The 26155-nt window shown below is 34.1% G+C and overlaps 4 protein-coding genes across 4 annotated transcripts; all 4 read right to left on the bottom strand.

Moving 5' to 3' along the window:
- Positions 1 to 11: 11 nt before the first annotated feature.
- Positions 12 to 1161, bottom strand: LOC122592015. Its single transcript, XM_043764232.1, has 3 exons — positions 906 to 1161; positions 369 to 847; positions 12 to 116 (listed from the first exon to the last, which is right to left on the bottom strand). Exons 1-3 carry the CDS (start codon positions 1159 to 1161, stop codon positions 12 to 14), a joined length of 840 nt encoding a protein of 279 aa, XP_043620167.1.
- Positions 1162 to 6641: 5480 nt separating this feature from the next.
- Positions 6642 to 10329, bottom strand: LOC122590540 (FT-interacting protein 3-like). Its single transcript, XM_043762736.1, has 3 exons — positions 10164 to 10329; positions 9703 to 9762; positions 6642 to 9282 (listed from the first exon to the last, which is right to left on the bottom strand). Exon 3 carries the CDS (start codon positions 9264 to 9266, stop codon positions 6933 to 6935), a length of 2334 nt encoding a protein of 777 aa, XP_043618671.1. The 5' UTR covers positions 9267 to 9282; positions 9703 to 9762; positions 10164 to 10329; the 3' UTR covers positions 6642 to 6932.
- A 2947-nt stretch (positions 10330 to 13276) lies between these two features.
- LOC122592381 (alpha-soluble NSF attachment protein-like) lies at positions 13277 to 17781 on the bottom strand. The gene is made up of 10 exons (XM_043764595.1): positions 17555 to 17781; positions 16666 to 16839; positions 15581 to 15630; positions 15416 to 15488; positions 14963 to 15042; positions 14655 to 14806; positions 14387 to 14546; positions 14257 to 14304; positions 14082 to 14162; positions 13277 to 13740 (listed from the first exon to the last, which is right to left on the bottom strand). Exons 2-10 carry the CDS (start codon positions 16808 to 16810, stop codon positions 13660 to 13662), a joined length of 870 nt encoding a protein of 289 aa, XP_043620530.1. The 5' UTR covers positions 16811 to 16839; positions 17555 to 17781; the 3' UTR covers positions 13277 to 13659.
- A 2567-nt stretch (positions 17782 to 20348) lies between these two features.
- Positions 20349 to 25681, bottom strand: LOC122590480 (protein STRUBBELIG-RECEPTOR FAMILY 2). The gene is made up of 16 exons (XM_043762683.1): positions 25585 to 25681; positions 24890 to 25025; positions 24590 to 24661; positions 24438 to 24503; positions 24255 to 24326; positions 24116 to 24187; positions 23952 to 24023; positions 23787 to 23852; positions 23289 to 23354; positions 22870 to 23186; positions 22503 to 22774; positions 21807 to 22072; positions 21532 to 21679; positions 21145 to 21275; positions 20702 to 20858; positions 20349 to 20577 (listed from the first exon to the last, which is right to left on the bottom strand). Exons 1-16 carry the CDS (start codon positions 25679 to 25681, stop codon positions 20398 to 20400), a joined length of 2190 nt encoding a protein of 729 aa, XP_043618618.1. The 3' UTR covers positions 20349 to 20397.
- Between the last annotated feature and the right edge of the window lie 474 nt (positions 25682 to 26155).

Below are 26155 nucleotides of genomic sequence, written 5' to 3'. Positions count from 1 at the left end.
ACCCATATGCCTTACTCTCGCATTCCACTACCTCTACCTGGAAGCTCCTCTAACGCATTCGGAATTCCGTACTTCCACCTCCATCTACCTACCACTCTTCCTGTCCCGTCAAAGTCCTATGTAGCGTAGCTAAGCCACTTCTCTAGGCCAAACCCTCACAAACCTCCTTTAGCAAGGCAATATGGGAAAAGAAGACTATTTAGGTCGCCCAAAAGTCCTACCCTAACCTACTATTCTACTCTAATCCTAGTTCTCCATGTCGTCCTATCCGACGTCATGTCCTCCGACAGGCCAAGTTCAATTAGATCCTTCGCTAATCGATCCTCCCACCTCATCTTTGGTCGTCCCCTTCTTCGTATGTCGTCTACGTGAATAGACTCCGCTCTCCTTAGTGGTGCAGTTTCATCCCTTCTCCTAACATGGCCAAACCATCTCAAGCGCTCTTCCCTTAGCTTGTTAATGATGGTCCCTACTTCAAGTTCTGCTCTAAAAACTCCCGTCGGGATCCTGTCTGCTAAGGTCTTCCCGCAAGTCCACCTTAACATCCTCATCTCAGCCACCTCTACTCGAGCCGCTTGGGCTTTCGTCATCGCCCAACATTCTGACCCGTATAGCATAGCCGGTCTAATAGCCACTCTATAGAACTTCCCTTTCAGCTTTAGCGGGATCCTCTTGTCGCACATGACTCCCGTAGCTGCTCTCCACTTCATCCATCCGGCTTGGATTCGATGTGTCACGTCTTCGTCTATCCTACCCGATTTGTGTATCACTGATCCCAGATATCTAAAAGACTCATTCGGACGCAATATGCGGCCCCTAATGCTAATAACCCCATCCCCATTTTTGTCTTATCTCCTGGTTATCGAAGTCACATCTAAGGTATTCTGTCTTCTCTCGGCTCAAACCATGGTCTTCAAGGGCTTTTTTCCATTTCTCTAGCCTCTGGTTTACTTCCTCCGTCGATCTCGCTATCAGCGCAATGTCATCGGCAAAAATCATACACCACGGTAGTTCCTCCTGTAGGCCCCTGGACAGTTCGTCTAGGATCAACGTGAAAAGGTATGGGCTAAGCGCCGAACCCTGGTGTATGCCCATATCTACCGAGAAAAGTTCCGTGTTCCCCACAGGGGTTCGAACACCGGTCCTCGCCCTATCGTACATATCCCTAATAACCCTAAGAGTTATAAAATTGACAAATAAACTTAGAGTTATAAAATAAGCCAAAAAGATTATGTAAGATTAGTTGGATACATTGTGGGCTCTTAAATCTTTTTCGATCAGATTTCAGAAGAAGTATTTGTTTTTTATTTTCTATCTAGATGATAAATTTATCTTTAAAAAAACCCGGACATAATTTTACCTCTAAAAATATCTTAGCCCTAAAAAAAGAAGCATCTGCCGTCTTCCCTTCTCAAATCTCTCTTCATCCAACCAAATCTATTCTTTTAAACACTAGCTTCAACAATATTTCTCAAGCCATAGTCATTTGTGTTTGTTTTTTCTAAGCAAATACCATCTTCATGAAGATCTATTTTCTCGAATTAGGTTCGTTAATTCATTATTTTTAAAACTACTTATTACTTTTATGAAATTGTTAATTATTTGATTTGTGGACTCATAAAATCATTTGTAGAAAATGTTTATGCACATTGCATTGATATAATATCATTTTTAATTTAGTTATCAACTAGTTTTTTGTCCCCGGGCGTTGCCCGGGAGACATTACATGACATGTAAACATGTGAAAAATTATATAAAATGAAATTTTCGTGGCAAAAGTTAAAAAGTAAAAAGTTTTGTGATAAAAAGTAAAGAAAAATGAAACGTTGGTGGCTAAAGTTGAAAAAATAAAAGTATAAAAAGTAAATAGAACAAAACTTTTTGTGAAAAGTAGAAAAAATAAAAGTGATGTGGCAAAAAGTAAAATGACGAAAACTTCGTAAATTTATGTGATAAAAAGTAAAGAGAATGAAACTTTCGTGACAAAAGTTAGAAAAACAAATGTATAAAAAGTAAATAACACAAAATTTTCGTGCAAGAAATAAAAGAAATAAAAGCTATGTGACAAAAAGTAAAAGTTTAAAAGTTTCTGTAATAAAATGTAAAAAGAATGAATTTTCGTGGAAAAAATTAGAAAAATAAAAGTTTAAAAACTAAATAAAACAAAGCTTTCGTGCCAAAAGTAAAAGAAATTAATATTAAGTGAAATAAAGTTAAAAGTTTCCGTCATAAAAAGTAAAAAAATGAAACTTTCGTGGCAAAAGTTAGAAAAACATATGTTTAAAAACTAAATAAAAGCAAACTTTTGTGCTAAAAGTAAAAGAAATTAAAGTTATGTGACAAAAGTTAAAAGGTTAAAGTTATGTGGCAAATATTAAGAAACCTAAAGTTAGCTGATAGGGACCATTGTTGTAACAAATTTAACGACACGGACTATAATTGCAGGAAAAAATTAACAGCCGTTAGCTGATGAGGACCATTGGTGCAACAAATTTAACGATAAGGACTAAAAGTGTTGAAATTGTGTGACGCACGCAAACCGATTCATGCTTTTAAGTATATATAATAATTTGTATTTGTGTTTTTAAGTAGCAATTCATATATTTGTTTTGAGTGGAGTATTGTTGTCAATGCTTACTATCATGATGGCAACATAATTGGTTGTATTTGATTTATAATGTGCTAGTAGTCTGATGGGAATTTGTAGGTTTATAAATGTTATTTTTGATACTTTATTAGGCATGGGTGACAAGAGTTAGCTAAAACTTAAGAATGAGCAAGAGAAATTGATTTTAGAAACATTTAGAGAAAAAACCGATAGGTTGGGTTACATGGGAGTAAGCTTACAGAGGGAGACTTGGACTATCTTGGGGGAAAAAACTCAATAAACATATGGTATAGTGGCTAACCAAAAACAACTGAAAAATAAGTATGATTACATCAAAGGTAAGTATCACACTTTGTTATATTTGAGACAAAAAAAGGGAAACATTTACAACCCTCATACAAATATGTTTAACTTAACAGCTAAAAAATGGGACGATGTTTGCAAGGTTTGGTTATAATTACCTTTCTAATATATTTTACATGTTAATTGAAACGCCTCCATTACCTAACCATGAAAACAGATCCAAATTAAATGTAGGTCCATCCCAAGACAACATACTTGAAAACCGCTCCATTAACTAACCATGAGCTTTGTGCAACTTTATATGACAAGAATTTAGCAACTGGTTCCATTTGTAGTCCAATTGCTCCCCGAAGGGCTTCATCATATTATCAAGATTCTAGTATTTGAATACTTTTAATTGATGATAATACATGCAGTGTATTAACATTCATATATAGTTTTAATTCTAAATTGTACTTTACTTCTATACTGTATTAAAACATATTTGTGCATTGCGCCGGTGGTGGAGATGGCGATGGCGATGTGATGACGGTGTTGGTGGTGGCGGTGACGTCGGCGAGTAGTGTAGGTTTTTGATTTAATTTGATTTTGATGAAATGTAAAAACTTAAAATGTTAAACAAATGATATTTGCTTTATAATATAATATCATATTACTCGTATATTATATTATAAGGGTAATATGAGATTATTAAAAAAATATTAAATTACTTAAATCCACTTTGCATTATTATAAAAGAATATAGATATAAATATAGTACGTTCGAAGTAAATAAAAATTTAATAAGAAATAAATCTTTATAAACATCCATCCTTATCCTTAATTATCTATAAAAGTATAAATATCTACAACACTCTCCTTGAATGTTTGTAAAAAAGTTATGAATGTAAAAAAGTTATTTTTTTATAAAATATATAGATATAGATGTAAAGTACAATTTTATAATTAAAACTATATACAACATATGAATGTAAAGAAAACATAAATGAATGATCATATAAAAAACGAACATAAATAAACAAATATCCATGAACATATAATTGAACGTTTCATAAACATAAACGAAATAATAAAAGTTATGTTCATGTTTGTTAATTTAACTAAACGCATAAAATTTTTTATTCATTTTCGTTCATTTAACTAAATCATGAAGGAAGTTTTTGTCAAACGTTTCACACCATGTTCATTAAAATGTTAATTTCGTTTACAGCCTAACTCTAACCACAAATTTTCGCAATTTCTATCATTTGACATCAAGAATTCGATCATTGAATTGACTAATGAGATATGTGAAAACAATGGGGTGACGCCGCGACGGTGATCTTTAACTTTAGATGAATAAAACGTTTTGATGATCCAATAAAGTTAAAAAGCCCATAATCTATCAATCATAAAGTTAGCAGGCCGCATTGTACGAACGAAATACTGGGCTTAAATACCACCATTTTGGCCCGAGTTTCATAAACTTATACTTAAAGTTGCGTACTTGCGTGTAATTTCTTTTTGAAGAAAAAAAAAATAAGTATTGCACATATTATTTCACATTTATTTATTTATGAGAGAAAGTGCATGTACATTGCGGCGGTGAAATGGTGGGGTGATATGTCATAGAAGATGATAAGTCATAGAATATGATAGCAAATGTTTTACCCGTATGGGCTTCACCCTCGGATTTAAAAATTCGTCAAAAATATATCGAATGAATTAGAGATAAAATATGAAAGAGCATGAAATTTAATAACACCCATACAATTTTTATAATTTATCGATATACGGTTTTGAGATAAAATTTTTTGAATGAATTAGAGAAATAAAATGATTTATGGAGAGTTAAAAAAAATAAGTGGTTGAGATTTGAGAAAAGAGAGAAAAATAAGTGATTGAGATTTAAGGGTATTATAGGTATATTAGGTAGAATTATTTAAATTAGTGAATAAAGAAAAATGGTAATTTAGGTAGTTTAAATATTTTTTTTAAAAGGCAAAATGATAGATAACTCATATTCTATTCCACCTAGCTTAATTACAAATTACTTCACTCAAATATATGACTCATTCACTCATCAGTATTGATTGTGTAGTGACTTCATCATGACAGTATAATGAATTGAGTCATTGAGAAAGTTTGGACGGGTGTATATGTTATTGCACTCAATCTGGGGAGACGAAGAGAAGATATAATTGTTCTTTTTCGTAAATACAAACACATGTTACATTGTTATATCAACTAGCTTAAAACATCCTCTGAAACCATTGAAACATAATACATAAACAAGACTTATGCCATTGAAGTTTTTTCCCCGTACTTTGGAAAACATATATATGTATGATAGGGTAGGGTTAAGTGGTTAACCTGAAAACCAAACAATGGTGAAAACTTTGAAAATCATTATTTTCCCCATTCCAATAAAAAATATTAATAACTTTTTTATAAAAAAATATAAAAATTATATGGGTTATGTGTTGTAAACAGATGAATACGGTACGGGAGTTGCTCTTATCCGATCTAAAGGGTTGCACGGGCGTAACCCATGCAAGGTGAAGCAATGAACATTTGTGTGACTATGGGAAGTCCTCAATTGATCTCATGAGATGTCAATAAAACTGAGCACATGGGGGGCAATATCCTCATCAAGATTCACACAAACATAACATTCCAAAACTGACTTTCAAACAAAATTGTCTACAGCTGTGATATTCCTTCCCAAAACATGGCAAGCCAATTGAAAAATATACTGTATTAGATATGTGTCAAACCCACCTTCCTATACTTTAAAGTTCACCCAATCACATTTAACCCATTTCTTTATACCTGAGTTTTAAAACACTACTGTACTATTTTAATTCTACTTTAAAACTTATACAATCTGTCCTATACATTCAAGAATTTTATTTCTACTGCTGGACTTGTATACAGGAAATCAAGTACCATATAAAAAAGACAAAGGAACCCAAAAAGTTAAAATCAATAATCATGTTCTTGGAACCATTATGTACTTCTAGACTAGAATGAAGGAATAATCAAACTTACTTTAGAAAACAAAAATGATCATCCCATCATCCATAATACAGTAGTAGATCGCCGCCATCTCTATATGATGCCGGCATCTCTAAATGACGAGCAAAGCTATTTGTGCCTGCTTTTTGAGCGTACGAATTGTGCTGCCCAATAAGATGCCTACATTTGTCATTATCACACATATCTACAGAGCAGGCCTATACAAACTTGAAAAGCATCTTATTGAGTAGCAAAAGTTGTAGGCACAAAAACTTCACAATATTATTTTTACTAATGCATGTGCATGATGGTAGAAACATAATCATTGGGTCCATTGGTACCTAGAATAAAATCTTGTTTGCTTGCATATGGGTCCAAGAACTTGAGAGATCTATATCATTCCAATGGTGTATATCTTTGTCTACTTCCATAATTGATCATTTCACTACTGTAACTAACAAAATATACAACCAACTTGGTAGTAACACAGTTTATTCTGTGCGACAGAAAAGACGGTGTGCCATCTTGTCTAAAGATTTTCCTAACTTTTTTGTCCCATGCCCAGATAAGGAGATTCCAGAAGTGATTAACATATAATTTCACCAACTATTCAAATAAATTCCAGATTCCAGTAAATTAATTTGTATGCATCCAAAAATCAAGGAAGCAGCTAAAAGAAATAAACAAGTCTGGTAGACAAATATTTAGTAAGGGCAAATAAGCAAGAAACCAATAGAGCAGAAATGAGAATTCTCTCCTGATTGAAGGAACATTCAATAGAAGTTTAAAATCCAAGATATATATCGCCAAAGATAAGAATCATAACCACCTACTAATAACAACTAGGGATAGATTCAAACAAAAAACACAACCTAAAAAACTACACAGCAAAAGGTGACACCAAGTTTGAAGTTACGAAGACCCTGTGACGGGGACCACAACAAGATATACAAAATATTGTTCCAAGATAGTTGTATGCATCATACCAGAATGGGTAAATGAAGCCAGAAGTTGTAAAGTTTACTCATAGCATGCAGTCGGTTCTCGCAGGCAATCTTCTGAAGAAGTTGAGCGGAACAGATGGCAGTTTCTGGCGGAACCTTGGGTGTCGTAACACATAGAAGCCTGTAATGAGGGCCACAATTTGGAAAGGTGTGACATACAGAACAACAGCAGCAATTAAACAGAATATTACAAACAATGCAGTAGCTCTAGGGTCTCTCCAGCTGAGTAAAGACTGAAGTCTTTCTCCTTGTGTTGCTAAATCACCAACCACTGTTTGAATCCTTCCAGAAATACTCCTTAAACGGTCATATCGCATTCTGATGATGTCAGCAGGGCGGGAAGTTGGAAAGGTGTCAAATTCTTCATCAAGTTCATCTGGATGTGCGTTATCTGCACATGAGAGACGAGTGTCCATGTGTGGTGGGTTCTTTGGCCTCCATCTGTAGTACCAAACTCCAATTAGAAATAGATATAGGAAAACAGTGGGCAGAATGAGCTCCGGATACAAGACTAGTATCAAGAAAAGGATGTGAATGAGAATAGTTGTAATGGGATTTTTCCAATTACAAATCTGATCAAACCACTTTCCAACTGCAATTAAACCACCCAAAACTCCCATGATTCTGAAGAAATTAGCTTTACTTCGTCTCATACTCCACATGTGAGAGCTAACATCCAGCATATACTCCACAATCTCTTTTCTTAATGGTGGCTCAGCACGGCTGAGTCGCATGGAGACAATCTGAGTGGCCTGGTGCCTCAAGTTCTCAAGTTGGGCTACGGTTAAGGGATGAATGTAGTGCATTTTGGGTAACAATGGTTGTGAGTACATGTGCATCATGTTCAGTAATGACGAGCATGTAAACCTCACGGCCAAATGAATCTCGCCCATCTTCTTCACCCCCGTTGGATGCAAAACCAAAAGAGGGTATGAATGGGTGTAAACACGGTCAGTTTCAAGGGTTGAAAGACGAATCCTGACCTTCCCGATTCTCGAATCCCTCGGCCCTCCACCCTTGTCACCACCACCTTGCAGGTGGCAATTATCAAACACACCAATTGTTATAACAGTGCAAGGATCAAAAACTTCCCATGTATATTGCTCGTTCCATTTTGGCATAAAACTGTCTATTATTGTTCTTGTTCTCACCCATTTTGTACCATACTTAGCCACACAATATGCATCTGTTGTTGCCCTTCCATCTTTTGTCTTCATTGGTGATAACCCTTGTGCACTCAAGATACCAACTTCAAGAACTCCAATGCTATTTTTCCATAACTGTTTAGCCGTTGGCCTAAGATCACTACTGTAGTGAGTAGATTCATCAAGAACATGATAACCACCTTCCAAGCCAATCCTCATATGAATCCTGCTAGCAAACTTCACTTCCTTCTTCTTTTCCCCATCAATCGTAACATATTTTTCCAAATTAAACCACCTTGTGTTAAGAGCTTTATGATCTAACCTCCGTTCCACATATTGCAAAGGAATTGCACACTGTCCAAGAGATTCATCCTTATTAGGCGCAACCCTATCTAGCACACTCAAAACCAAGTGCTCTTCAAACGGTTCTGCAGCTACAAACATTAAATCCTCGTTCCATAAAGGATTGATAGACTTGCTCATAGATACTTTAGTCCTTAACATCTGATGTCCAAGTTCCGCCCTCACATAAACTTCCGGGAACCTAGTTCGATCACTAGGTATCAAATCCTGCGCTTCAATCACATTAACTCTAAGATACCACAATTTAGGTGAAAGATACACTTTTGAACGAATATTCGAAAGTGCATCAGCTCCACCAACAGTTGCAGCATCAGAATGCCACGCTTCAGGAAACGCTTCATCAGCTTGAGTACCCCACCACACAGCTAACATAAGCTCGCCCCTGAGCTTATTCCCTTTTCTATCTTCTAACCTGTACCATTGAGGAGCCAGAGGACTATCCGGTGGAACCCTCTTCGGAACCTCAGAAAGATCAAACAGTACCCAACCCATGAAATCATCTTTCACAAAATCTTTATCCTTCACAGACACCTCAAGCATAGTCGCCTGAGCCCTATCCCTAGAGAAAGCAAACACTTGGTTCCACTCAGGGTTCGACTTCTTCTCAAAATGACGAGTTGTTCCCTTATAGTTTCCTAACCGAACCTCAGCATATGGATCACAACTACCAGTAATGTCCTTAGCAGGCAAGTCCCTTGCCTTCACTACTCTAACATACAAATACTGCATTTGTTCCACGAGGTCATAAGTAGCAGTAAGCTTATCTCCTGTGACCTTCCCTCCACCGAGGTGCGGTTTCGTCTCCTTGAGTGAGAAATCATCATGAGGGGGAGGTCTGGGCATCATCTTGATTTCCTCGCAGCTGAAAATAAAACATACAATATAAATAACACAAACACAATTTAGACTATTCTAAGTACAAGCAAAATCGGCACTGTTATTATTAGATAGCACCAACTAGAAAAACAACACATCTCCATTTTCGCATTCCAATGAAAAATGTAACACATCAAACATTTCGTAAACCGCCACCTCAGCAGCCACTGGCTGCAGTCACCCTAACCTTTATTTGAAAAATGCAGGTTACTTAAGAAAGTTATTTTTAGAAACCGTCGCCACAACATCACACAGGCACAATCCTAGTTAAATAATTAAGAATACCATCTACTAACTACATTTCTTAACTATAACTTTAATTAATGGTAGACAATATGTATTAAAAAAGTATAATAACTATTATAAAAAAAAAATATTTAAAAGTTGCATCCAAAGTAATTAATACCTAACAGATTTGTTAAAGTTGAGTTGAAACCTTTACTCTTCAGATCTAAATTTTTCTGACCTGCAACAAAAAAATAAATTAAAATAAACTCAAATACCTAATTTTAGATATAGATTATCAACATAGGAAATAAATTTTCATATATAAATTATTATAAAACAAATAAAGTAAACATGTATAGTTGTAAATTATAAGATATGAAGTAAAAAAAGCAGGCTAATAACAAATTTTAAAAAAAAAAAAGTAATTAACAACTAAAAAATGTAGTAAATATAACGAAGGCTAATTCAAAAAGTAAGAATTACAGTGAAAAACAAAACCTAGAACGAGGTACCTACATGAATGTTAATCAGATAGTGTATGTATACGCTGCATATATATGTATATATTCAGATGAAGACATAGATACAGAGAGACGTGTGATAGTGTGTGTATATGTACAGTGTATAGATATAGATTACCTTAGTCAGAGAGTGATAGCAAAATAGAGATCTCATGAGAAAAAAAAAACAGGGGGTTTTAGAGAGAGAAAGGTGGGTTTTATAGAGAGAGAGAAAAGCGGAGAAGTTTGGTATGTCTGCTGTGTGTCTGTATGTAAATTTTGTAGTGTTTTGCTGTGCCTTCAAGGAATTGAGTGTAACTTTGGGTTAATTGTATATATGCCCCCTTCCTTTACCTTTTTCATTATTATTTATGGGGCCCCTCTTTTAGTTGCTCAATTTATGTGGTATGACGTATGAGATGAAATGTTTCATTGCACATGTCAAAATTGTTTTGTTGATCTGAAAGGAAAAAAAAGTTTTGGTGTTAATTTGGCATGCTTTTATGATTTTGTGTGTGTGACAAATGATTTGTTATAGTTGGATGTGTGGATTTTATGTTTGAACATAGCTTAAGTATATACTACGTAATTGTTTACGTTTTACTTTTTTTGTGTTTTATCTTTAACATGATTGAGTATTGTTGTTGTTGTATTATTATGTGAAATTAAATGAATACAAAAGTATAATGAAAATATAAATTGACATATGTAATTTTGTTTCATTGATAACTATTGTATGTTAGAGTAGATGTGCGTCGATGGTGGCTATTGAGATGGTGATGGTGTTTATTTCCTATAATTAGGTGGTCGAGTCAAAGATGTCGGATTGATGACATAGATCACACATATGTAACCTATATGTGTGATGTAAACGAATAGCTTAAATATAGTACATGTAAACGTAGATATATAGATGCACTATATTTTTCTAGTGTATGTATGACTTTTAATCTTGTTGAATTGTTACTCAATTTGTGGTCCATTTATTTAAAGTCACAAATTTATTGCAATAGAGTGAGTTGTTGATGTCAACAATCATGACTTATGAGCCAATTTAAATTTTTTTTTTTTTTTTTAATTTCATATGCCATCAATACTTTACGAAGAAAAATATTATATATAACATAAATATAGTAACATTTTATCATAAACTGTTTTGAATTGTATGAGCCAAAACATATTTAGTCGTATGAAACTTTTTTGAGATATGCAAAACAAACAAGTGATCACCTATTTGGGCCAATCCAAAAACATGTATCCATTTTCTGAATTGCACATAAAGATGTCAATATAACCTTATTATTATCAATTAATTTCTATTATTGGCTATATATTATCAACCATAAGAAAAAATAAGTGACTTATATTGTATCCTTACTATTAAAACAGCATTGTGTCAATCCTCATCAATTAAAGCATAAATATGTTGGAAAAACAAACTAAGATGACATAATGTCTAGTCAAATAAGCCTGATAACATGTCTAAAAAATGTTTGTTCATTACGTTCTGACATTTTGTACCCTTAATTCCCTAAACCCAATATTATTTTGAGGGTAAAAGTAGAATAAAACAAAGTAAGAGGGGTGTTTTTGTAAATAGTAAAGAATAAAAGGGGTATTGGGGTAATACATATATTTAAGTTTACTGGGTTTTTGCAAAGAGAACAATGGTCGGACTATTCCACGTGCAAAGTCCGTGACGCATAGCTTTTTTTTGTGTGTATTGTGTGTGACAAAAGAAGATGACAATGCATATTGTTGTTTGATGTTCTTTTTAAATAAAATAATTGAAAAGAATTCTATTAATAAATAAACGTATTTGGTGAATCAAATATAAAATAATTTAGTGTTCTCCATAATTGTAGATGGAATGATGGATTGCTCAAATATTATTAGTATAATTATATTACATAGTATTCTATCTTATATTAACTCAATAGACATAAATTATTTTATTCAATGTTTTCTGGTCTGTTAAAGTTTTTTTTTAAAATCATTTATGTATAGAAGTCGAATTGTCGATGACAAATTCCATTTAGTTGTTTTCTAGCTACTTAATAATAGTTGGACATGTTTATTTTTCAACTTGTTAAATATCATGCAGCTAGGTAACGTAAATAGTTGTTTGTATAAATATAATCTCCATAGATTAAACAATATTATTGTCTGTTTTATGTATTGGATGAAAGAAAAGAAGTTGTGAAGGTGTCAATAACTTAATGGACATTACATTATATCGTAACACTTTTTGCTAATTTTTTTTTTTTTTTAACATTTTCAAAGCAAATAAAAGGCATTTCTGATATATTCTACATTTAAAATTTACGGACAGTTTATTTATATAACCATTAAAGTTTATGTAGATTAATAATATCAGTAATAAATAACTAAGTAATTGAATTAGTTTATTTATCAAATTTAAAAAGTAATATCTTATTTAACTTACAATGAATGTATATTTTACTTTAATCCATTAAGTTGTATATCTCATCCCGTAAATAAATTAAGTCAAAAACAAACACCGGTATGAGTTTATCAACATCAAGGTGTGCCTTGATGATGGACAGGTTACATCATTCGACAAGGCATACAATCATTTTCACTTATGTGATCTCAACAACCCCAACTAATGGAATACTCTAAACTCTAAAGCATGATGTAAATAAATTAGTTTATTACTTGTTTAGACTTTTTAATATACCTAGAATTGTGTTCATAGAATGTGCAACGATAGATAATTTTATAATTATTCAGTGAGGATATATGAATACTAAAATAACGGCGTGTGATTACTAGCTGACGGGTTTATGATGTTTATGTTCAATAAAGATTGATAATTCATGACATGACTAAGTAGTTTTCATTTATTTGTCAAATACTATGTTATTTCCATGTAATAAGATAAAAAAAATTCATTTAAATGATATACATATTTAAGACATAAAAGTCAATTTTCTATACTTCAGAATTTAAATTTTAAGATGAAAGACTAAATAGATGATTAGTTGATTACCTCATTACCTTTTATAATTGATGATTACCTCATTACCTGAACTTTATTGATGGCAATGTTAAAAGTTATCTTTAATACATTAAATTAACATATGTATTAAATGTGTGCACATAATGGTCACTTAATTAGGAGTTGGTACATTAGCTTGTCAATTTTATACAACATAATCAGTTAATCACTATATACCTTTAGTCAATGTTCTCGTCCACATTATGTTCATGATATATACAAAAGTAACATGAAAAACCAAAAATCCAAGAAATATATTGCTATAATAGAATGTATACATGATTTATGCCTTCCGTAACGGTGAAAGTGGAAGGTACAATCGAAACATTCTTACACATTGCCGGTTGAAGAGATTCCGTCATGTAAATGACATACAATTCTTATTCAATAAAAACCCGAGACTTTGAATGCACATATGAAACAACAAAAAACGGTCTGAATACCTGATCTATTTGGACTGTGGAAGATCTGATCCACCTGGAAAACCCAAATCCTGGATATATTTGCTCAACATACGTCAAAAGGCAGACCCCACATAACAATGCACACACATAAAGGCACAACGAGAATAGTAGTTATGTAGCACCACGAAAAAAACAATACAGAATGGACCTCAGGTAAGATCATCATCGTCCTCTTCCTTGGCTTTCAATAACAACTTCACTCTCAGCAGAAGGGTAGTTTTCCATTCGTCCTGTACGAACCAAAATGTTACAAGCGTCAAATACATGGGCCCCATGTGAAAACTTATATTGCATTGCTATTAAATTGATAAGACTAATATATGGCATTCTCTAACAAGAATACCACTCCAGTGCAGATATTTGAAGATACTAAACATTTAGCATTTGTATGGTTAACCGCGAGATCAAAGTACAAAGATTTAGATTGGAATTCGTGGAACACTTTCTCAATGTAACTTTTTGATTTCGGTTATGTAAACTCTTAGCTTCTTGCTAAATTATTAATAATAAAATATTGCTGTTCAAATATATATATATATATATATATATATATGGCAGAGTATTATATTACCAGCTTAGTCATGCTATCAAATTCCTTGACAGCATCAGTGAACTTTGCAACATCTTCTTCATCCATGGCAGCAGCTAAATCCTGGCAAGCAGAAAGATTTCACTTTGTGTAATACTTAATGTTGATGCTGTAAATGAAAATTGCAATCAAATCAGAAGTTTTAAGTTGTACACACCGCCAGCAATTTGTATTCACGTGTTCCTGAAAAGGTTGGATCCAGTTCCTGTAGAAAGAAGCCTCACTTTCAGTCAATACACCTAACTTGAAGCAAATGTTTGAGATAATTGACAAGAGATAGTGTTGACCTGATAACGCTCCAATGCATTTGTGATTGCAACGACATCACCTTTACAGAGTTGGCAAATGCCTGCATTTAGTAGATGCCCTCTAACTCCATACTTTAACAAGTTATTGTTTAGAGACTGTCGTGCTATATCTTCATAAATTTCTATAGCTTTCTGATATCTGGAGACGTATTGTGAAATTATTAGTTTATACTGCTTATGTTACAATCGCTAACAACCATAAATGCTCACTATTATCAGAGTACAAACAGAATCAAAGTAGACTTACTGTTCAAGTTGAGCCGAAAATTGTGCAATTTTCTGTTTGCACTGGTTAGCTGAAGTAGTTACTTCCTCGCCTTGGAAAAGATCAGCTGCTTTATCATAGTAAGCGATAGCCTGCTCCAGATGTTGTTCCTGTTCATATAGCTCAGCAATTTCCTGCACATAAATTGAAAATACTGATTAATTCTTACTATATGTGTGGGGGCATTAAACATGAAATGAGTCAAGAAACATGACTGGTCTTAACAATAAGGACATAAGGTTGAGTGCATGTATTCGCTGTCACACAGTTTTTGTTCAGATATGATGTACCTTGCAATATCTAGCAGACATGCTGAGCCTTCCAATTTCCATGAATATATTCAATGCTTGTTCTAGGTTAGCTATGCACTCTGCAAACATCCAATGATAACAAGAATCGAGTTTCTAAATTTAGCAAGGAGAAGTAAAGGATTCAATCTTTTTACATTTACATGACTGAAACTTGTAAAAATTATGATTAATTATGTTATCATCCTCATCAGATTATGTCATGCAGATAAGATCTCAACAATACACTAAGAAACGGCCATAATTAAAATCTAGCTGGTTAGCGCTAGAAACCTAGGTGGCTATAGACCAAACAAAACCTTCAAATTTTAAACTTAAGTTCATGAGTGTAAAAAACACACAAGCCATATTCTAAATCAAAGAAAGACATAATAAGCGTTTACGACAATGGAAGTATTAAAGAAACATGCATCCTAAAAAGTACTGCATGCTTACCCTTGGTGTTTGTCTTCTTGTACGAATGAGCTGCATTAGCATAAGCATTGGCAGCTTCATGTTTGCTATCCATCTGGAATACACATATTATGATTATAATGGATTCGCCAAAATAATATGGCACAAGAAAGCATAAAACAACGAACAGCCGCAAAAAACACTTACTTTCAGATGGCACTCGGCCATTTTGACATATACAGATCCAGCTTGGTCCCCTGAGAATTATAAGTCAAGGTAAGCAAGCAAAAACAACTAAGCGTGGTGCAACTTCTTGTTGTGTTCCAGATTAGATCTCATTCTTCCACACATGGGAAGGGAGCGTATTTGAGCTCAGCCAAGCTGAGCCGGGGCTTGCAGAACTCTTCGAAAATTAGTATAATCAGACCCAGCTCATGGTTTCAAGGCTCAGAAACTCAACCTTAGGCTTGGCTTCCAAAACCTGGAACCATCATTAGGCTTGCGTAGGTTTTCATATGAATCAGAACCATTTATTAAATATTACATACAAACCCTTTTTAGAAAAACTAAAACAAGAAGTCCTAAAGTAAATTAAACCAGTGTGCTAAAATTACTATAAATTATTGGGAAACGAATCTACGTGTGTATGTAATTTGTCTTCAGCTACTATTGTAGGAAATAAACTTTGTTTTGGTTCATTGTATGTAAGTAACCTGCTAAACTGAACGAATCGTGTAAATAATTTGCTAAATGCTGATGTGGTGGCCTCTCATTGGGCCACGTATCAGATGTTTGATGGTGCCACGTTAGTATCAGGCCGATTTCTTACACAATTCGTTCAGTTTTGAGACAAACTTACATACAATGAACCAAAACAAAGTTTCTTTCCTACAATAGTAGCTGAAGACAAGTTACATACACACACAGATTCTTTTCCCTAAATTATTCCAAGTTGCTGGTATAAGAATGGGGTATTTAAGCTTGTAGAGCTGCCAAGCCTTGAACAATACTAGACTTTTATATTGTCAATTATGATTTTAATTTGTAACACTTGAGTTTATATTACCGGAAACAAGAAAAGCTTTACCTAAAGACTACCTTATAGTTGGAAAACAAAAGAAACTATAAGATCAAACCTATTAGTGTTATTGTCTGGGTGATTACTATACTTTGGTTAATTTATCTGATAACAATAATGGAAAGAACATGAATTTGCTGGAAAGGAAGCTGTAGAGTGCTTCTGACAAATGGCATTAATACTAACAAAAAAGTACTTGAGTATAAATACTAACAGGATTTGGCAAGCTTGTAACAATTGGCAGCTTTTTCAAATAGATCACCGGCATCTTCATACTTGGAACCAAAGAAGCCCCAGCCAGTTAGCTTCTTCTCAGCTTTCTTCTCGAACTCCTGACCTTTTGCTATTTGATCCGACATTTTCACTAGCTCTTGTTTTTCCTAGCAAGCTGTGTTTCTCGCTCAGTAAGTTTTCAGATAAAATAGCACTAGAATAATACCTTTACTTGACCGGAAAAAAAAGGTTCATGTCCTAATTTTGTCACTTCTTAAAGTCAGAAACATTTTGATCCTATTCAACATATCAGAGTTATATTTAACATCCCAGCTCCAACAGAACAGAATAGACGTTCGAGGCTGTTTCAATTAGCTTATTTTATGGGCTTATCCGCTTATTGAAACTTCAAAAAACCATTAAGCTGATTTTGCTGGGCTTATTAAGTTATGCTACTTGTTTATAAGACCTCCATTCCATAACCTCGTATACGGATATACCGGGGGGGAAAATGAATGCATTGACTTCTTGACATTTCAATAAGGCGGTATGTAAAATCCAACAAGTTTGTTAGATACAAGTCAAGTCACCGCCAAGATGAAAACTTCATAAGGGTGTCAACCTCCTAATGATTTAGATTCATCTGCTACTCCAATAACTTACTTTTTCCTATGTCTCCAGGAAATATAAGTTTGTTATGAAATTTTTCCTCCTTAGCGCCTAAGTTGGGTGCAACTAAAAGCATATATGTTATCCGATAGTATAATTAACTTCCACTAACATCTTTGTGAGTGATCTTAATCTTATCTTAGTTATTATAATATAATAATTGTATTCGTAATTAGAACGCATATAATGATAATTATTATAAAAAAAAAAAAAATACTCACAAGAAATGAAAATTGCAGGCCAATAACGATGCTGCTGATGATGTTGACGATTTGTGGGTGTAGCAAGATTTATTTTGTTTCCTATTTAATTGATTTGATTTGATTTAGTATTAGATTGAAACGGGTAGGGATTAGAGAGGGGATTTGGGGGTTATTAGAAACTTCAATGCAATACGCATAAATTTCTTTTCATGCTTTTTATGCGATCTCAAGTTTGAGCCTGGTGTTCGAATTTATGCAAATATCTTTTAGTCGTGGTCAGCAAAAGAACATTGATTACAAATCCTTATAAGTTTTTTTTAAATACTTCAAATCCTATAATTTTATCTTTCAACCGTATAAACATCTTTATATATTTTTTTATTTCCAACTAACAACAAAAATATAAATGATAAGGACAAATAAGGGCGTCCTTAAAAAAAATCATTAGTTTTAGACAAACTTCAACGACAAAGGATATTCAAGGGCACTTAAAGGCACATCGTTGATATGTCGTATTTTATACCCAATTCTCTATGTAGTTGTTTTTGTACATTTTTTGAGTCGTTTTTATATACATTTAGTGCATTTATGGTATTTATTAGTGTTTCAGGTTATTAACAGGTATTTGAGCGATCTCGTAAGGTCGGTCAAGTAAGAGCCCAACTTGGGCAAGAAGTTAAGAAAACTAAAACTACAATTATATATATCACGAATTTTGATAAGAATTTTCTTCGCATAACTCTTTGTTCTTAGTATTTTAAAGCAAATAAGCTGTTAGGGTTTTTATCTTTCCAACCTTGGATCATAATCATTGTTGCTACCGGATTTTATTCAATTCATTGATATAACATGATTTCTTCTATTATTGTTTTTTTATTTATCTTAATATGAGTAGCTAAATACCTTTATCATCCATCTTGATGGAGTGAAACAATATGTAGGATTGCACTACTTTAATAATTCAAAGTTGATTTCAATTATCGTGGTGCCGAGATCTTGATGATTTAATTCCTTATTAATTTTTATTTTGATATTGGTGATATATGTGTTCTTCGTTAGTGGTACTAGTTGAATATGTATGTGATTTTCAATTAATTGTTTGTCTATAAACAGTTATCACTAGTTCATGGTATGATAGTGAATGTCATTTTAATAAAAGGAATTATGTTGTCAACGTGTTTAATAACGGTTGGTGGTACCACATTGTCTTTATATAGGTACAATTGTTAATTTGATAGTCAAATAAACTAGTTGGTTAGGGAAATTGTTGATTAATTAGGTGATTTAAATGATTTTACAAATGTTGGTGGTACCAGTTTGTGTCTTTATTTTGTCACGATAATCTTTGTCAACTAAATTGAATTTGAACTTCATTTATGTGCAATCTGAACATGTTGTCGAGCGAAATCAAGATGGATGTCTTTTAAATTATTGTTCAAAACAAATTCTCTTTTCAGTTAATCCTGAGGAATTAAACCTTTGTTTAAAGTGACAATTCTGTCACAAAAGCCCCCCCCCCCCCCCCCCCCCCCCGTTTTTGAATTACTTTATTTCAACAATTGCTTACAAAGTCCTTGTGTTCAACCTCGGTTTACCAAGTCAACTATATTGCATACGATCAGGTACATTGTCCGCAAGTGTGTAGTAGACAGTAGCTAGGTATTTCGTGTTTATAAATTTAAGACTAGAAATACACATCAATTGTCAACATGCGTTTGGTATTACATTTATAAACTTCATTTTGAAATAACATAACTTATTTATAGAAACAAGGGCGAAGCTATTAGGGGGCGGGGCTCCCGACCCCCGAATTTTTTTTTGCAATATAGAGGGTATATTGTTTTCGTGTAGAAAAATTTCGATATACTCGGTTTTGACCCCATTTACCCGAAAAATAGTGTTAAGGGGAAAAAAAATTAGATCCCGACTCAACACTGAAAATTTTTAAGCTTCGCCACTGTATAGAAAATTATGTTTTTATTTTTATAAAAATGCATTACATTATTGTTAAACATCTTTTTCTCATTAGAGTAAATTATACTATGTATAAAAATGCATTACTGGAAATGGTCAAAATATTGAACTCTATGTATTGTGCCGTTATGGCTTATTAAGTAATCATCTTCAAGATCCGCTTGCTCAAAATTTGTTAATTTTTGTAAACGAGAAAAATGACGTCAAAACACAATCTCAAACATCAAACATTTGCCTTATAAATAATCGGCCCAAAATACATCATCTATTACTGTATTAATTAATTATATCATAGTATGGATGTTTTCTAGAGATTACATTTTCCTAGTTTATCTTCTTTGTCTTGAAGCCTACTTTGGTGTATATATATACTTCCCCTTTTGTGAATGCTATACACAATTTCTTCCTCTCTATATTTCTCTTGTAAAAATCCTTCCATTCATTAAGGGTCGTATGTTTTAACCTTTCCAGTGACATTTGTTTTCTTTTACTCGTATTTTTTTGGTTAGGACATAGGTCTTTATGCAATTAGTTTGGATCAAGTGATTGGAACTCTTATCTCCAGAGTTATGCCAAAAAGACATTAGAGTAATGACTACAAGTCACTTATTTTTACACAATTTGTTGATTATTCAATATTAGGAGACATTTAGATGGAGATTTTGAGTGAGAAATATAATGTGTATATATTTTTATATACAACTAAGCAATGGTAATTTTTGCTTGTTATTATCTTTGAAGATCAACTAAATTTTTGCTATGAAATTTGACTATTGTACACATCTTTGTATGTAATAAAGAAAAAAGAAATTGGTCTACTCCTTTGTAAAAGGGGTCAAGCAAATTTTGGTCAAACACTCAAATATCGAAATAACCACTGTGCAAAATCAGACAGACATATAGCTAACTGTTGGTGAACCAATGAAGCGTGAGTGTGTTGAGCGGAATGACCTCTCGTATGTATCAAAATCCGTATCTGTTGTTGTTCTAACTCTGCGATAGTCGTTTAGGATATGAGTCAATGATTCCATGATTTCTGATATAGAAGGTCTGAATCCCTTCTCAGGCTGTACAGTTTCAATAAGTAACAAGATATCAGATTTTGAAAAGATATGTCAAACTACAAAACATATGTAACTTAATTACTACTAGTAATCAGATGCTTAAGTGCAAGATAGTGGTGATGCATACCTGAGTACAAAGGGAGACGAGATCAGCAAATCGCGAGAGAACCTTTGGGGGGATTGTTTTTCTGAGGGCTGGTTCAACCATCTCATCCAAGGACTCGTTGTCATGCAGCCGGGAAGATGCCCATTGCACCAGGGAATTCTCTTCTTTTGGTTCAAGTCTGTTAAAAAGTGCAAAAATTAACAAATTTTGAGCAAGTGGATATTGAAGATGATCACTTAATAAGACATAACTGCACAATACATAGAGGTGGAAATTTTGACCATTTACTCAAGAAATGGAACGAGCGTTATATATCATTTACTTAAGATTGGAAGGATTGGTAGAGACAAACAGAAACTGTTTGCAGGTCGGTCAAAACCCTTTTGACCCATTATCCAACCCGCTTTCCCTCCAATTTAACACCTTTAATAATACATGTCAAAAGATCATGATGCATGATGTACCCATCGAAAGGCTTCTTCCCAGTTAAAAGCTCCAACAGCAGCACTCCAAAGGCATAGATGTCATCCTTCTGGTTTCCAAATACAGGTTGGATGCTTTCAGGAGCATTGTCTCCAGCATCCGTTTCAGAAGCCTATTTACATCATCATAAAAAGGATTGATTAATAATGCTATATGTTAGCAAACAAAATGAACCAAGTCTATTATTAGTGGAGGTGCCTGCACCTTGGTCAGCCTACTAAATATACTGTATATCATTTACATGTTTTATCAAAAGATTCATTGAGCATAACAAGATGTGGAAAATAGTCAAGTATCTAAATATGTAGTAGCATTAGATAAAGGATAAGTACAGAAATCCCAAAATATCTAACTAAATATACATGTACCTCGGCCTTAGCACTGTTCATTGTTAAGGGCTTTAAAACAGCTAGACCACAGTCACAGATGCGAGGAGTTAGATCTTCATCTAATAAAACATTGGCAGCCCTTAAATTTCTGTGAGCCAAAGGAGGCACGCATGTGAAGTGCAGGTATCTGAAAGAGATCATATTGGAACAATGAAAATGTGATAAATGTAGTAGTTATTTTCTCTGATGCCATTCAAAATCAGTGCTTAGAAGCCAAAAATAAAATCTGGAGCGTCCAAATACGATTTACTTACTTCAAAGCTCGTGCTATTCCAAGAGCAATTCTCAGACGAAGTCCCCAAGATAAAGGCATGTATGCTTCAGAATGCAAAGCATGATCAAGCGAGAGATTTCTTACAAATTCATACACAAGCATATACCGTCCCTGTTCAATGCAGTACCCATGAAGTGTTGTGATGTTAGGATGCCTTAAACGGGACACATTCCAAATCACCTCCAGAAACTGCTGTTCTTCATGAAGAGAGAGTTCTATGGTGCTGATACACTTCACAGCAAAGACCTTGCAAAGAAAAATGACAAAACGATTGTTAAAAGAGCTCAGAATGAATGCAGGCACAATGCTTATGAATGGTTAAATCTAGCTGCACTTTATTGCTCATGGTTCAAGCAGGTAAAAACTAAAAAAATTAGCTACAAAGGAAACAGGTGAAATGGGTCAAACATGTTGAAAGTAGCCCAAAGTGTAGTTTTAATCTATCAAACCTCCTATATTATTTATAAAATCAGATTAGGAATGGACTAAAATGGTTTTTGTGATTATACCGGATACAATTTAGAAAGTTTGGACAAAACGTGTTTTATGTCAACTAAACACGAAACTTTCTGAATCATACCGAACACTCCTCCTAAAACAATTTGACCCAATTCATAATCACCTCCCTCCCTCCCTCATTTTTCCACCTCTCGATAAAACAGTGTCAGGAATGTACTTGTCCATCAGGGAAGTCTGCTCTGAACACAGACCCAAGAGATCCTTCTCCTAGAAAGTTGGTCCGGTTGAAGCTATTCGTGGCTGATTCCAGCTCAGCCACAGTGTATAATTTTGCACCAATCGGCATTCTGCTCTTCCTAGCAAAACTTCTTCTTCTATTCACTCTCAGAACTTTAGTACGTACTGGTGGTACATGCCTTGGACCAGTAGTAGGTGAACTGATAACTGAGGCTGCTGGGCTCTCGTCAGGGGCAGTAGATGAGCAATCTGCTATACAAAGCACATTGCAAAAAGTAAATATGACGATTAAAAAATCTCCAATACTCTAGATATACAAATAGGATATCATTGGGCCTTTTTAAGCTTGCCTCTGGGAATACTGATTGGAAGAGAATGACGTGAACCTTCGCTGCTTTCCAGTCTTCTAAGTTTTCTACCACACTTGTAGAAGTGAACCATGACGAACAGTACTAAGCATGCCACCACAAGAGTAGATGCACCAATCAATACCCCTATTTTGCCCATTTTTTTCTTCCCATGCTTGGCAGATCCGTGCAGAGGAAAACTCGTAACTGCACTTGACTCAGTAGATGGTGGAGATGTAATATTCTGCTGATCTGGTAGATTATCCAGAGGAAATTCCCAGGGTGGACTGTTCTTGTCAAACATATTTCCCCCAAACCTTTTTTCAAAGTACAATATATATGGGTCATCTACAAGCAGAACCAAAAAAAAAAAAAAAAAAAAAGAAGATAAGTGGAAATAATTTACTGTGGTAGCTTACCATAGATTGTGTATGTTTTGGAATTGCTTTGGAATGATACCACTAAAATGGTTATCTTGTATGTTCCTGACATTGTACGGAATTGATATTGGCATCATCAAAACTAACAGAAACACCAGAATACAATACATAGAGGTGGCAAGATGGGTTGGTCAGGCGAGTGACGAGTTTGGGTTGTCATATGTCATTTTTTTGGTAAAGTTGAAAGAAATTAGACGATGTGGAATTACCAGCAAACACTTCTTTGTCCCTTATTGAAATTTCTTATATATGATTATTGCATTTCTTATGATTGCGTGTGAATACAGTTTTTATATAACTATGTGAATGAAATTGATCGAGGGGTTATATGCATTGAAAATAGACTTCCGGGACTTTCAACCAGTTGGAACTGATCGACTCATTTGACCATTTGACACTTTCCCTTTTATCTCAACTTTTGAATCAACCTATTTTAAACTAATTGGGTAGAAAGTTCCTCCATCAGAAATAACTTACAGATCTGTTAGTTGAAGGCCTGCCAGATAGATTACCGATCCTGTGAATTCATTATGCTGCAAGAACCTGCAAGTAGATGCCAACAGTATATAAAACTAACACCAATCCATACATGAAGAGACAAAGAGGTTGTGCAGGAATCAAGGAACTGGAAGGAAAACTAACAGTCTTGACAAGCTTTTAAGTGTTCCAAATGAACTTGGTAGGTCTCCAATAAATTCGTTGTATGATAGGTCCCTGTGAGATGATATCAAATAGAAGGGGTCATAGGCTGTACAAGTCAAGCATATATACTAGTACTTTGATTCATGGACAAGTTCATATCATACATTTCTTTGAGATATGATAGGCCTGTAAAAACATTCCCAACAGGTCCTGACAAAAAGTTGTGGCTAAAATTCCTGCAAAGAGAAAGTTCGTGACTGTTTGATTGTAGGTGAGGGAAAGTTAACAGGAGGGGCAACTTACATATGTCGAAGATATTTCAATGAAGATAATGAGTAAGGTATGTATTGGCTTAAATTGTTGGCTGCCAAATTTCTGCATTCACCGGGAGCTTTGGGTTAGTGGAAAGAGTACCTCTAACAGCATAAATACTGGTAAAAGAGGTCTATTTGTATTCTACGAGGCAACAAGGATAGTAAATCTTACAAGTATGTCAGATTCGAAGGCAGACTGTATGGAATTTCACCATAAATGTTGTTGTTGCTAACATCCCTGGTATCAAAAGCACCACATTTCTGAAAGTAAGATAAAGCTATTTAATCAAAACCATTTGAAATTGCATAATCAAAAAAACTTACAGCTGCCTTAAGTGACGGAGATTATCAAGCTGGTAGCCAAGGTTTCCAGTGATGTTTAGATTGTCAAGTTTACTGCAAGTTAAGTAAAGCCTGTTAACTTCGTTTCAAGGAATATACTCACATGTATTCCGAACAAAGAGTCACGATTCCAAAATTACAAGTTTTATAACCATTGATATGAATGTAATTGGCATCATTTGAAAGAGTCACTTAATTAGTTTATTCTGATATGCAGATAATAATACTTGACTCTTTTGAATCGCTGAACAAAAGTGAAAGAAGGAAGTAGTTAACAATTACATTTGGATAACTGAAGTGCCAGAACACGAAACTCCGGTCCATGATTCTTGACATGGATCACCACCACCACTTAATTTCCATCCGGTGAGCTGTGGTGGAGAATTAAAAGACCGATATAGATCTTGAAGACCTTTAACTGCCCAAATTACAAACAAAAAAAACCCATCACATTTGGTTCAAATTAACATGATATTGGTGGTGAGTAATATGTATTACATAGATGGTAGATCCACCAAAATCATTCAAATAGCAGAAACTGTAGCACAGAACCAAATGAACTACTAATTTCATAACAAATAATATCATCATTTATATTGCAAACGTCAATGATGACAATTAAATTGAAAGAAGACCAAAGTTTAAGCAAACCTAAACCCGATGAACACAAAAAGTGCACTAATTCATTTCAAGAATCCAAACCTCTGGTAATTCATCTTCATCATATAGTCAATAACATCAGTAAGACAGGGCTGAAGCTCATAAATTTATCTATATCTATCTATACTTAGTGAAGGCAAACCTCCCACCCAAACACCAACAAGAAAGCAACAATCATCCATTTTCTGGCCCAAATTAAGAGTGACACTTCATCCCTCTTACACCACCGCCACCCAGCCATTGAAATCTTTCATAGAGAAACTAATTAAAACAATTTTCAAGTATATGTGTGTGTGTGTATAAAACAGAATAAATACCATCGGAATTATCAGTATGCGCAGAACTTCGTGGAACCAATAACACTAGTAACGCAAATACACTCAAGAACAAGCATCTACAGCAACACGTCCTCATCGAAATTTATCTCCAAAGAATAACTTCCTTGTAAATATCGCCTGAAATCAACATGATTATATTATATATGTATACACACACACACACACACCGAATTTCAGTTATATGAATCAGAATCCAGTTCTTAATTGCACAACAATTACTATCAAGAACAAGAATTACTTCAGATAATAATCACTTCGCAATCGATCAAATCTTCTCACAGAAGTCGAATTTCGGACGAAACCGAGATCAATTAGTACAATAAATTCACTGTTTGATGAGATATATACGTACAAACACTATATATATATATATGAATCAAAAGCAGTATCAAAAATTAAATTGATAGAAAAATGGAAAACGGATATACCTTGAATCGTAGAAGCCTTTGCTCTGTGTGAAATTATTGTGTGATTTGGTGAGATGAAAAGTGTGAAGAAGAGATTAGAAAGTGAGGCGACTTAGAGACTGTTATAACGAATTGGAGATTGC

The sequence above is a fragment of the Erigeron canadensis genome, chromosome 3 (genome assembly GCF_010389155.1).
Source record: "Erigeron canadensis isolate Cc75 chromosome 3, C_canadensis_v1, whole genome shotgun sequence".
NCBI classification, from domain to species: domain Eukaryota; kingdom Viridiplantae; phylum Streptophyta; class Magnoliopsida; order Asterales; family Asteraceae; genus Erigeron; species Erigeron canadensis.
Note: the sequence above shows the minus strand (reverse complement) of the source record. Positions and strands in the feature narration are given on the sequence as shown.

Coding starts and splice junctions, on each gene's coding strand:
- LOC122592381 (XM_043764595.1), bottom strand. CDS start 16,810: ATGTCGGATCAAATAGCAAAAGGTCAGGAGTTCGAGAAGAAAGCTGAG. Junction 15,043..15,415: donor CAAGAAGACAAACACCAAGG/GTAAGCATGCAG, acceptor GGATGTTTGCAG/AGTGCATAGCTAACCTAGAA. Junction 14,547..14,654: donor TTTTCGGCTCAACTTGAACA/GTAAGTCTACTT, acceptor ATACGTCTCCAG/ATATCAGAAAGCTATAGAAA.
- LOC122592015 (XM_043764232.1), bottom strand. CDS start 1,161: ATGTACGATAGGGCGAGGACCGGTGTTCGAACCCCTGTGGGGAACACG. Junction 848..905: donor AAAAGCCCTTGAAGACCATG/GTTTGAGCCGAG, acceptor CCAGGAGATAAG/ACAAAAATGGGGATGGGGTT. Junction 117..368: donor GGAGAGCGGAGTCTATTCAC/GTAGACGACATA, acceptor TACGCTACATAG/GACTTTGACGGGACAGGAAG.
- LOC122590540 (XM_043762736.1), bottom strand. CDS start 9,266: ATGATGCCCAGACCTCCCCCTCATGATGATTTCTCACTCAAGGAGACG.
- LOC122590480 (XM_043762683.1), bottom strand. CDS start 25,681: ATGAGGACGTGTTGCTGTAGATGCTTGTTCTTGAGTGTATTTGCGTTA. Junction 21,276..21,531: donor TGAACAGTGCTAAGGCCGAG/GTACATGTATAT, acceptor TGATGTAAATAG/GCTTCTGAAACGGATGCTGG. Junction 20,578..20,701: donor TCGTCTCCCTTTGTACTCAG/GTATGCATCACC, acceptor GAAACTGTACAG/CCTGAGAAGGGATTCAGACC.